This window comes from Procambarus clarkii, chromosome 52 (assembly GCF_040958095.1).
Source record: "Procambarus clarkii isolate CNS0578487 chromosome 52, FALCON_Pclarkii_2.0, whole genome shotgun sequence".
Taxonomy (NCBI): Eukaryota; Metazoa; Arthropoda; class Malacostraca; order Decapoda; family Cambaridae; genus Procambarus; species Procambarus clarkii.
Window position 1 is genome coordinate 7,030,506 of NC_091201.1, and position 15,047 is coordinate 7,045,552.

A 15,047-nucleotide genomic window follows, 5' to 3' on the forward strand; every position below is an offset into this window, starting at 1 on the left:
AACCTGCTATAAGACACCTGTCACTATAGCATGTGAGTGCTAACCTGCTATAAGACACCTGCCACTATAGCGTGTGAGTGCTAACCCGTTATATAATACTCCCTGCAGCCACACGCCTCCAACAGCATGGTTGTACGGTGCTCCATAACACAAGCCTCGTGGGAGTACACCCCTGTGTACACCTTCAGTTTCCGCTCAGAGTTCAGGAAGCACCTGTTTTGGATTAGGGAACGATTATTAGGGATTAGGGAGCGTCTGGTAGAGCTTAGGGAACATCTGTTAGGCATTAGTAAACACATGTTAGGGATAAGTGAACATATATTAGGATTAGTGAACATCTGTTAGGGATTAGTGAACATCTAATAGGGATTATGGAACATTTTTAGCTATTTGAAAACATTTAGGGATTAGGGAACATTTTTAGCGATTAGTTAGAAAACATTTTTTTTTAGGGATTAGAGAACATCTGTTTAGGATTGAGGATCAACTTTTAAGGTAAAATAAACTATCTCTTAAGGAGACGACGAGTCACAGTAACGTGTCTGAAGATATGATGACCAGACTACACATCAGAAGATCGCACTCAAACTACACATCAGAAGATCGCACTCAAACTACACATCAGAAGATCGCACTCAAACTACACATCAGAAGATCGCACTCGAACTACACATCAGATGATCGCACTCGAACTACACATCAGAAGATCGCACTCGAACTACACATCAGAAGATCGCACTCGAACTACACATCAGAAGATCGCACTCGAACTACACATCAGAAGATCGCACTCGAACTACACATCAGAAGATCGCACTCGAACTACACATCAGAGATCGCACTCGAACTACACATCAGAAGATCGCACTCGAACTACACATCAGAAGATCGCACTCGAACTACACATCAGAAGATCGCACTCGAACTACACATCAGAAGATCGCACTCGAACTACACATCAGAAGATCGCACTCGAACTACACATCAGAAGATCGCACTCGAACTACACATCAGAAGATCGCACTCGAACTACACATCAGAAGATCGCACTCGAACTACACATCAGAAGATCGCACTCGAACTACACATCAGAAGATCGCAACTCGAACCTACACATCAGAAGATCGGCACGCGAACTACACATCAAGAAGATCGCACTCGATAACTACACATCAGAAGATCGCACTCGAACTACACATCAGAAGATCGCACTCGAACTACACATCAGAAGATCGCACTCGAACTACACATCAGAAGATCGCACTCGAACTATACACTCAGAAGATCGCACTCGAACTACCAGCAGAAGAATCGCCAGAAGATCGCACTCGAACTACACATCAGAAGATCGCACTCGAACTACACATCAGAAGATCGCACTCGAACTACACATCAGAAGATCGCACTCGAACTACACATCAGAAGATCGCACTCGAACTACACATCAGAAGATCGCACTCGAACTACACATCAGAAGATCGCACTCGAACTACACATCAGAAGATCGCACTCGAACTACACATCAGAAGATCGCACTCGAACTACACATCAGAAGATCGCACTCGAACTACACATCAGAAGATCGCACTCGAACTACACATCAGAAGATCGCACTCGAACTACACATCAGAAGATCGCACTCGAACTACACATCAGAAGATCGCACTCGAACTACACATCAGAAGATCGCACTCGAACTACACATCAGAAGATCGCACTCGAACTACACATCAGAAGATCGCACTCGAACTACACATCAGAAGATCGCACTCGAACTACACATCAGAAGATCGCACTCGAACTACACATCAGAAGATCGCACTCGAACTACACATCAGAAGATCGCACTCGAACTACACATCAGAAGATCGCACTCGAACTACACATCAGAAGATCGCACTCGAACTACACATCAGAAGATCGCACTCGAACTACACATCAGAAGATCGCACTCGAACTACACATCAGAAGATCGCACTCGAACTACACATCAGAAGATCGCACTCGAACTACACATCAGAAGATCGCACTCGAACTACACATCAGAAGATCGCACTCGAACTACACATCAGAAGATCGCACTCGAACTACACATCAGAAGATCGCACTCGAACTACACATCAGAAGATCGCACTCGAACTACACATCAGAAGATCGCACTCGAACTACACATCAGAAGATCGCACTCGAACTACACATCAGAAGATCGCACTCGAACTACACATCAGAAGATCGCACTCGAACTACACATCAGAAGATCGCACTCGAACTACACATCAGAAGATCGCACTCGAACTACACATCAGAAGATCGCACTCGAACTACACATCAGAAGATCGCACTCGAACTACACATCAGAAGATCGCACTCGAACTACACATCAGAAGATCGCACTCGAACTACACATCAGAAGATCGCACTCGAACTACACATCAGAAGATCGCACTCGAACTACACATCAGAAGATCGCACTCGAACTACACATCAGAAGATCGCACTCGAACTACACATCAGAAGATCGCACTCGAACTACACATCAGAAGATCGCACTCGAACTACACATCAGAAGATCGCACTCGAACTACACATCAGAAGATCGCACTCGAACTACACATCAGAAGATCGCACTCGAACTACACATCAGAAGATCGCACTCGAACTACACATCAGAAGATCGCACTCGAACTACACATCAGAAGATCGCACTCGAACTACACATCAGAAGATCGCACTCGAACTACACATCAGAAGATCGCACTCGAACTACACATCAGAAGATCGCACTCGAACTACACATCAGAAGATCGCACTCGAACTACACATCAGAAGATCGCACTCGAACTACACATCAGAAGATCGCACTCGAACTACACATCAGAAGATCGCACTCGAACTACACATCAGAAGATCGCACTCGAACTACACATCAGAAGATCGCACTCGAACTACACATCAGAAGATCGCACTCGAACTACACATCAGAAGATCGCACTCGAACTACACATCAGAAGATCGCACTCGAACTACACATCAGAAGATCGCACTCGAACTACACATCAGAAGATCGCACTCGAACTACACATCAGAAGATCGCACTCGAACTACACATCAGAAGATCGCACTCGAACTACACATCAGAAGATCGCACTCGAACTACACATCAGAAGATCGCACTCGAACTACACATCAGAAGATCGCACTCGAACTACACATCAGAAGATCGCACTCGAACTACACATCAGAAGATCGCACTCGAACTACACATCAGAAGATCGCACTCGAACTACACATCAGAAGATCGCACTCGAACTACACATCAGAAGATCGCACTCAAACTACACATCAGAAGATCGCACTCGAAACTACACATCAGAAGATCGCACTCAAACTACACATCAGAAGATCGCACTCAAACTACACATCAGAAGATCGCACTCAAACTACACATCAGAAGATCGCACTCAAACTACACATCAGAAGATCGCACTCGAAACTACACATCAGAAGATCGCACTCAAACTACACATCAGAAGATCGCACTCAAACTACACATCAGAAGATCGCACTCAAACTACACATCAGAAGACCGCACTCAAACTACACATCAGAAGATCGCACTCAAACTACACATCAGAAGATCGCACTCGAAACTACACATCAGAAGATCGCACTCGAACTACACATCAGAAGATCGCACTCGAACTACACATCAGAAGATCGCACTCGAACTACACATCAGAAGATCGCACTCGAACTACACATCAGAAGATCGCACTCGAACTACACATCAGAAGATCGCACTCGAACTACACATCAGAAGATCGCACTCGAACTACACATCAGAAGATCGCACTCGAACTACACATCAGAAGATCGCACTCGAACTACACATCAGAAGATCGCACTCGAACTACACATCAGAAGATCGCACTCGAACTACACATCAGAAGATCGCACTCGAACTACACATCAGAAGATCGCACTCGAACTACACATCAGAAGATCGCACTCGAACTACACATCAGAAGATCGCACTCGAACTACACATCAGAAGATCGCACTCGAACTACACATCAGAAGATCGCACTCGAACTACACATCAGAAGATCGCACTCGAACTACACATCAGAAGATCGCACTCGAACTACACATCAGAAGATCGCACTCGAACTACACATCAGAAGATCGCACTCGAACTACACATCAGAAGATCGCACTCGAACTACACATCAGAAGATCGCACTCGAACTACACATCAGAAGATCGCACTCGAACTACACATCAGAAGATCGCACTCGAACTACACATCAGAAGATCGCACTCGAACTACACATCAGAAGATCGCACTCGAACTACACATCAGAAGATCGCACTCGAACTACACATCAGAAGATCGCACTCGAACTACACATCAGAAGATCGCACTCGAACTACACATCAGAAGATCGCACTCGAACTACACATCAGAAGATCGCACTCGAACTACACTTCAGAAGATCGCACTCGAACTACACATCAGAAGATCGCTCTCGAACTACACATCAGAAGATCGCACTCAAACTACACATCAGAAGGTCGCACTCAAACTACACATCAGAAGGTCGCTCTCAAACTACACATCAGAAGATCGCACTCAAACTACACATCAGAAGATCGCACTCAAACTACACATCAGAAGATCGCACTCAAACTACACATCAGAAGATCGCACTCAAACTACACATCAGAAGATCGCACTCAAACTACACATCAGAAGATCGCACTCAAACTACACATCAGAAGATCGCACTCAAACTACACATCAGAAGATCGCACTCAAACTACACATCAGAAGATCGCACTCAAACTACACATCAGAAGATCGCACTCAAACTACACATCAGAAGATCGCACTCAACCCACACATCAGAAGATCGCACTCAACCCACACATCAGAAGATCGCACTCAAACCCACACATCAGAAGATCGCACTCAAACCCACACATCAGAAGATCGCACTCAAACTACACATCAGAAGATCGCACTCAACCCACACATCAGAAGATCGCACTCAACCCACACATCAGAAGATCGCACTCAACCCACACATCAGAAGATCGCACTCAACCCACACATCAGAAGATCGCACTCAACCCACACATCAGAAGATCGCACTCAACCCACACATCAGAAGATCGCACTCAACCCACACATCAGAAGATCGCACTCGAACCACACATCAGAAGATCGCACTCGAACCACACATCAGAAGATCGCACTCGAACCACACATCAGAAGATCGCACTCGAACCACACATCAGAAGATCGTACTCGAACCACACATCAGAAGATCGCACTCGAACCACACATCAGAAGATCGCACTCGAACCACACATCAGAAGATCGCACTCGAACCACACATCAGAAGATCGCACTCGAACCACACATCAGAAGATCGCACTCGAACCACACATCAGAAGATCGCACTCGAACCACACATCAGAAGATCGCACTCGAACCACACATCAGAAGATCGCACTCGAACCACACATCAGAAGATCGCACTCGAACCACACATCAGAAGATCGCACTCGAACCACACATCAGAAGATCGCACTCGAACCACACATCAGAAGATCGCACTCGAACCACACATCAGAAGATCGCACTCGAACCACACATCAGAAGATCGCACTCGAACCACACATCAGAAGATCGCACTCGAACTACACATCAGAAGATCGCACTCGAACTACACATCAGAAGATCGCACTCGAACTACACATCAGAAGATCGCACTCGAACTACACATCAGAAGATCGCACTCGAACTACACATCAGAAGATCGCACTCGAACTACACATCAGAAGATCGCACTCGAACTACACATCAGAAGATCGCACTCGAACTACACATCAGAAGATCGCACTCGATCTACACATCAGAAGATCGCACTCGAACTACACATCAGAAGATCGCACTCGAACTACACATCAGAAGATCGCACTCGAACTACACATCAGAAGATCGCACTCGAACTACACATCTGAAGATCGCACTCGAACTACACATCAGAAGATCGCACTCGAACTACACATCAGAAGATCGCACTCGAACTACACATCAGAAGATCGCACTCGAACTACACATCAGAAGATCGCACTCGAACTACACATCAGAAGATCGCACTCGAACTACACATCAGAAGATCGCACTCGAACTACACATCAGAAGATCGCACTCGAACTACACATCAGAAGATCGCACTCGAACTACACATCAGAAGATCGCACTCGAACTACACATCAGAAGATCGCACTCGAACTACACATCAGAAGATCGCACTCGAACTACACATCAGAAGATCGCACTCGAACTACACATCAGAAGATCGCACTCGAACTACACATCAGAAGATCGCACTCGAACTACACATCAGAAGATCGCACTCGAACTACACATCAGAAGATCGCACTCGAACTACACATCAGAAGATCGCACTCAAACTACACATCAGAAGATCGCACTCAAACTACACATCAGAAGATCGCACTCAAACTACACATCAGAAGATCGCACTCAAACTACACATCAGAAGATCGCACTCAAACTACACATCAGAAGATCGCACTCAAACTACACATCAGAAGATCGCACTCAAACTACACATCAGAAGATCGCACTCAAACTACACATCAGAAGATCGCACTCAAACTACACATCAGAAGATCGCACTCAAACTACACATCAGAAGATCGCACTCAAACTACACATCAGAAGATCGCACTCAAACTACACATCAGAAGATCGCACTCAAACTACACATCAGAAGATCGCACTCAAACTACACATCAGAAGATCGCACTCAAACTACACATCAGAAGATCGCACTCAAACTACACGACAGAAGATCGCACTCAAACTACACATCAGGAGATCGCACTCAAACTACACATCAGGAGATCGCACTCAAACTACACATCAGGAGATCGCACTCAAACTACACATCAGAAGATCGCACTCAAACTACACATCAGAAGATCGCACTCAAACTACACATCAGAAGATCGCACTCAAACTACACATCAGAAGATCGCACTCAAACTACACATCAGAAGATCGCACTCAAACCACACATCAGAAGATCGCACTCAAACCACACATCAGAAGATCGCACTCAAACCACACATCAGAAGATCGCACTCAAACCACACATCAGAAGATCGCACTCAAACCACACATCAGAAGATCGCACTCAAACCACACATCAGAAGATCGCTACTCAAACCACACATCAGAAGATCGCACTCAAACCTACACATCAGAAGATCGCACTCAAACTACACATCAGAAGATCGCACTCAAACTACACATCAGAAGATCGCACTCAAACTACACATCAGAAGATCGCACTCAAACTACACATCAGAAGATCGCACTCAAACTACACATCAGAAGATCGCACTCAAACTACACATCAGAAGATCGCACTCAAACTACACATCAGAAGATCGCACTCAAACTACACATCAGAAGATCGCACTCAAACTACACATCAGAAGATCGCACTCAAACTACACATCAGAAGATCGCACTCAAACTACACATCAGAAGATCGCACTCAAACTACACATCAGAAGATCGCACTCAAACTACACATCAGAAGATCGCACTCAAACTACACATCAGAAGATCGCACTCAAACTACACATCAGAAGATCGCACTCAAACTACACATCAGAAGATCGCACTCAAACTACACATCAGAATATCGCACTCAAACTACACATCAGAAGATCGCACTCAAACTACACATCAGAAGATCGCACTCAAACCTACACATCAGAAGATCGCACTCAAACTACACATCAGAAGATCGCACTCAAACCACACATCAGAAGATCGCACTCAAACCACACATCAGAAGATCGCACTCAAACTACACAACAGAAGATCGCACTCAAACTACACATCAGAAGATCGCACTCATACTACACATCAGAAGATCGCACTCAAACTACACATCAGAAGATCGCACTCAAACTACACATCAGAAGATCGCACTCAAACTACACATCAGAAGATCGCACTCAAACTACACATCAGAAGATCGCACTCAAACTACACATCAGAAGATCGCACTCAAACTACACATCAGAAGATCGCACTCAAACTACACATCAGAAGATCGCACTCAAACTACACATCAGAAGATCGCACTCAAACTACACATCAGAAGTTCACATCAGACCCTTGTCCACATCAGAAGATCGCACTCAAACTACACATCAGAAGATCGCACTCAAACTACACATCAGAAGATCGCACTCAAACTACACATCAGAAGATCGCACTCAAACTACACATCAGAAGATCGCACTCAAACTACACATCAGAAGATCGCACTCAAACTACACATCAGAAGATCGCACTCAAACTACACATCAGAAGATCGCACTCAAACTACACATCAGAAGATCGCACTCAAACTACACATCAGAAGATCGCACTCAAACTACACATCAGAAGATTGCACTCAAACTACACATCAGGAGATCGCACTCAAACTACACATCAGGAGATCGCACTCAAACTACACATGAGAAGATCGCACTCAAACTACACATCAGAAGATCGCACTCAAACTACACATCAGAAGATCGCACTCAAACTACACATCAGAAGATCGCACTCAAACTACACATCAGAAGATCGCACTCAAACTACACATCAGAAGATCGCACTCAAACCACACATCAGAAGATCGCACTCAAACTACACATCAGAAGATCGCACTCAAACCACACATCAGAAGATCGCACTCAAACCACACATCAGAAGATCGCACTCAAACTACACAATCAGAAGATCGCACTCAAACTACACATCAGAAGATCGCACTCAAACTACACATCAGAAGATCGCACTCAAACTACACATCAGAAGATCGCACTCAAACTACACATCAGAAGATCGCACTCAAACTACACATCAGAAGATCGCACTCAAACTACACATCAGAAGATCGCACTCAAACTACACATCAGAAGATCGCACTCAAACTACACATCAGAAGATCGCACTCAAACTACACATCAGAAGATCGCACTCAAACTACACATCAGAAGATCGCACTCAAACTACACATCAGAAGTTCACATCAGACCCTTGTCCACATCAGAAGATCGCACTCAAACTACACATCAGAAGATCGCACTCAAACTACACATCAGAAGATCGCACTCAAACTACACATCAGAAGATCGCACTCAAACTACACATCAAAAGATCGCACTCAAACTACACATCAGAAGATCGCACTCAAACTACACATCAGAAGATCGCACTCAAACTACACATCAGAAGATCGCACTCAAACTACACATCAGAAGATCGCACTCAAACTACACATCAGAAGATCGCACTCAAACTACACATCAGAAGATCGCACTCAAACTACACATCAGGAGATCGCACTCAAACTACACATCAGGAGATCGCACTCAAACTACACATCAGAAGATCGCACTCAAACTACACATCAGAAGATCGCACTCAAACTACACATCAGAAGATCGCACTCAAACTACACATCAGGAGATCGCACTCAAACTACACATCAGAAGATCGCACTCAAACTACACATCAGGATTTCGCACTCAAACTACACATCAGAAGATCGCACTCAAACTACACATCAGAAGATCGCACTCAAACTACACATCAGAAGATCGCACTCAAACTACACATCAGAAGATCGCACTCGAACTACACATCAGAAGATCGCACTCGAACTACACATCAGAAGATCGCACTCGAACTACACATCAGAAGATCGCACTCGAACTACACATCAGAAGATCGCACTCGAACTACACATCAGAAGATCGCACTCGAACTACACATCAGAAGATCGCACTCGAACTACACATCAGAAGATCGCACTCGAACTACACATCAGAAGATCGCACTCGAACTACACATCAGAAGATCGCACTCGAACTACACATCAGAAGATCGCACTCGAACTACACATCAGAAGATCGCACTCGAACTACACATCAGAAGATCGCACTCGAACTACACATCAGAAGATCGCACTCGAACTACACATCAGAAGATCGCACTCGAACTACACATCAGAAGATCGCACTCGAACTACACATCAGAAGATCGCACTCGAACTACACATCAGAAGATCGCACTCGAACTACACATCAGAAGATCGCACTCGAACTACACATCAGAAGATCGCACTCGAACTACACATCAGAAGATCGCACTCGAACTACACATCAGAAGATCGCACTCGAACTACACATCAGAAGATCGCACTCGAACTACACATCAGAAGATCGCACTCGAACTACACATCAGAAGATCGCACTCGAACTACACATCAGAAGATCGCACTCGAACTACACATCAGAAGATCGCACTCGAACTACACATCAGAAGATCGCACTCGAACTACACATCAGAAGATCGCACTCGAACTACACATCAGAAGATCGCACTCGAACTACACATCAGAAGATCGCACTCGAACTACACATCAGAAGATCGCACTCAAACTACACATCAGAAGATCGCACTCAAACTACACATCAGAAGATCGCACTCAAACTACACATCAGAAGATCGCACTCAAACTACACATCAGAAGATCGCACTCAAACTACACATCAGAAGATCGCACTCAAACTACACATCAGAAGATCGCACTCAAACTACACATCAGAAGATCGCACTCAAACTACACATCAGAAGATCGCACTCAAACTACACATCAGAAGATCGCACTCAAACTACACATCAGAAGATCGCACTCAAACTACACATCAGAAGATCGCACTCAAACTACACATCAGAAGATCGCACTCAAACTACACATCAGAAGATCGCACTCAAACTACACATCAGAAGATCGCACTCAAACTACACATCAGAAGATCGCACTCAAACTACACATCAGAAGATCGCACTCAAACTACACATCAGAAGATCGCACTCAACCCACACATCAGAAGATCGCACTCAACCCACACATCAGAAGATCGCACTCAACCCACACATCAGAAGATCGCACTCAAACCCACACATCAGAAGATCGCACTCAAACTACACATCAGAAGATCGCACTCAAACTACACATCAGAAGATCGCACTCAACCCACACATCAGAAGATCGCACTCAACCCACACATCAGAAGATCGCACTCAACCCACACATCAGAAGATCGCACTCAACCCACACATCAGAAGATCGCACTCAACCCACACATCAGAAGATCGCACTCAACCCACACATCAGAAGATCGCACTCAAACCACACATCAGAAGATCGCACTCAAACCACACATGAGAAGATCGCACTCAAACCACACATCAGAAGATCGCACTCAAACCACACATCAGAAGATCGCACTCAAACCACACATCAGAAGATCGCACTCAAACCACACATCAGAAGATCGCACTCGAACTACACATCAGAAGATCGCACTGGAACTACACATCAGAAGATCGCACTCGAACTACACATCAGAAGATCGCACTCGAACTACACATCAGAAGATCGCACTCGAACTACACATCAGAAGATCGCACTCGAACTACACATCAGAAGATCGCACTCGAACTACACATCAGAAGATCGCTCTCGAACTACACATCAGAAGATCGCACTCGAACTACACATCAAAAGATCGCACTCGAACTACACATCAGAAGATCGCACTCGAACTACACATCAGAAGATCGCACTCGAACTACACATCAGAAGATCGCACTCGAACTACACATCAGAAGATCGCACTCGAACTACACATCAGAAGATCGCACTCGAACTACACATCAGAAGATCGACTCGAACTACACATCAGAAGATCGCACTCGAACTACACATCAGAAGATCGCACTCGAACTACACATTAGAAGATCGCACTCGAACTACACATCAGAAGATCGCACTCGAACTACACATCAGAAGATCGCACTCGAACTACACATCAGAAGATCGCACTCAAACTACACATCAGAAGATCGCACTCAAACTACACATCAGAAGATCGCACTCAAACTACACATCAGAAGATCGCACTCAAACTACACATCAGAAGATCGCACTCAAACTACACATCAGAAGATTGCACTCAAACTACACATCAGAAGATCGCACTCAAACTACACATCAGAAGATCGCACTCAAACTACACATCAGAAGATCGCACTCAAACCACACATCAGAAGATCGCACTCAAACCACACATCAGAAGATCGCACTCAAACCACACATCAGAAGATCGCACTCAAACCACACATCAGAAGATCGCACTCAAACCACACATCAGAAGATCGCACTCAAACCACACATCAGAAGATCGCACTCAAACCACACATCAGAAGATCGCACTCAAACCACACATTAGAAGATCGCACTCAAACCACACATCAGAAGATCGCACTCAAACTACACATCAGAAAATCGCACTCAAACCACACATCAGAAGATCGCACTCAAACTACACATCAGAAGATCGCACTCAAACTACACATCAGAAGATCGCACTCAAACTACACATCAGAAGATCGCACTCAAACTACACATCAGAAGATCGCACTCAAACTACACATCAGAAGATCGCACTCAAACTACACATCAGAAGATCGCACTCAAACTACACATCAGAAGATCGCACTCAAACTACACATCAGAAGATCGCACTCAAACTACACATCAGAAGATCGCACTCAAACTACACATCAGAAGATCGCACTCAAACTACACATCAGAAGATCGCACTCAAACTACACATCAGAAGATCGCACTCAAACTACACATCAGAAGATCGCACTCAAACTACACATCAGAAGATCGCACTCAAACTACACATCAGAAGATCGCACTCAAACTACACATCAGAAGATCGCACTCAAACCACACATCAGAAGATCGCACTCAAACTACACATCAGAAGATCGCACTCAAACCACACATCAGAAGATCGCACTCAAACCACACATCAGAAGATCGCACTCAAACTACACAACAGAAGATCGCACTCAAACTACACATCAGAAGATCGCACTCAAACTACACATCAGAAGATCGCACTCAAACTACACATCAGAAGATCGCACTCAAACTACACATCAGAAGATCGCACTCAAACTACACATCAGAAGATCGCACTCAAACTACACATCAGAAGATCGCACTCAACCCACACATCAGAAGATCGCACTCAACCCACACATCAGAAGATCGCACTCAAACTACACATCAGAAGATCGCACTCAAACTACACATCAGAAGATCGCACTCAACCCACACATCAGAAGATCGCACTCAAACTACACATCAGAAGATCGCACTCAAACTACACATCAGAAGATCGCACTCAAACTACACATCAGAAGTTGGGACAGAATATGGTATCTCCAGGTGGTGTTTTATACTTTTATCAGGTCAAAATATGGCAGCAACAACGGAGGTCTATATTCGTATTGCAAAGGCATTACGAATATCAACCCCGTTCACTAAAACATCAGCTCTGCTGCGACACTTTTGAATGCCAAATTGAGAAGGGGAGAGCTGGTTATAGTGTTCTAAGAACCACATAAGACGGACATTGACCATACATCCAAAAAGTTGGCAGACGCAACTAGTTATAGCAATGGGATGGAAGTCTTTAGCAGACGTCCAAAGAGATCCCAGTTTCCGAATAGTAAGAACAACCGCTTCGAGCCAGTCCTCAGGGATTGATGACGACCCCCAGATACGGTTATAAAAAATCAGTAAATACTGAAACGTGCATGGAGGGAGATAGTGAAGCATCTCATAGTGAGAGTCATCCGAGCCGGCTGCCGTAGAACCGCAGAGGATCAGGGCAGACTGAAGTGCCGAGAGAGAGAGAGAAGGGATCATTATAGGGGAAGGAAAGGGAACTATCAGGGGAAAGTGCTAAGCCATTATGACTAAATAGCACTTGGAGGGGATTAGGATAAGGATTTGGAATGGGATGGGGGGGGGGAGGAATGGTGCCCAATCACTTGGACGGTCGGAGAGCCGACCTCCATGAAGCAAGACCGTCGCTCAACTGTCCAGCCCAAGTGTAGATGTGTGCGAAAATCTAAGAGACAAGTTTCAAGAAGGGTTTTACGAGTAAGGAAAGTGGAAGGAAGATGAGAACCAGAGCTAACAGTCGAAAAGTGTCAACCCCGTTCAGATGTGATGCAGGATCTACCACAACAGAACCACGGACATGAAGGACTGGCGAGACATTTGGAACAAACTTACCTGCTATCTTATGGATTTTCTTCCAGATCTGAAGGAGAGGAGTGTCAATCATTATGGTGGAGACATAAGATTTCCAACTCTCAGGCTTAGCCGCATGGATGGCCCACACGGGCCACCGCACTCACCTTCCGAAACAAAATAAAAGAATCAAGCGCCTGTCAGCGTCGGCGTATCTTTCAGGCTGCACTGTTACAGCGGACAACCCAGTCTGCACTCCAACAGGAAACACACTTCAGTGTGCCTCGGGAGGTAGAGCGAGGAACAGAGCGGAAGGCAGCGTCGCATATGGTGTCATGATAAAGAAGGAGGGCTCGAGGGAGAGGCAGATCTGTGGTCGGAAAGAGTAGTGTGAGTAAAGTGAAGAGATTTCAGTCAGTCTTGGCAAACTGCCACCTAGGAAAGAAGAGGGGAGGGTGAAAAGTGAAGGTGACAAAGATGGTGAGATGGCTACTGTTATGGAGGTCATCAAGAACCCGCCAGGTGAAGTCTAAATAAAGAGAAGATGAGCAGAGAGAAAAATCAAGACAGGAAAGGGTGTGAGTACAGGAATCTACATGAGTGGGTTCACCAGTATGAGTACAGACAAAGAAGAAGAGAGGACAAATGGTTCAGGAAGGCGGCCTCGGGTCTTTGCCAGAACTTTGCCCTAGGGGACATGACAACATTTAAAAATCACCCAAAAGGAGCACAAACTCCATCAGGAATCCACAGGTGTTTAAGATCAGGGAGAGAAAGAGGAAAATTTAGGGGGGGTGATTATCTTGA

The 15,047-nt window shown here is 45.1% G+C and overlaps 1 protein-coding gene across 1 annotated transcript in view; it reads right to left on the minus strand.

The window, feature by feature from the left end:
* The window catches only part of LOC123763747 (pickpocket protein 28-like), a 68,008-nt gene that overhangs the window by 20,708 nt on the left and 32,253 nt on the right, over positions 1–15,047 (minus strand). The window contains exon 7 of the mRNA XM_069304241.1: positions 86–213. Within this exon, the coding sequence (XP_069160342.1) occupies positions 86–213 (128 nt within the window). The remainder of the gene's footprint in view (positions 1–85; positions 214–15,047) is intronic.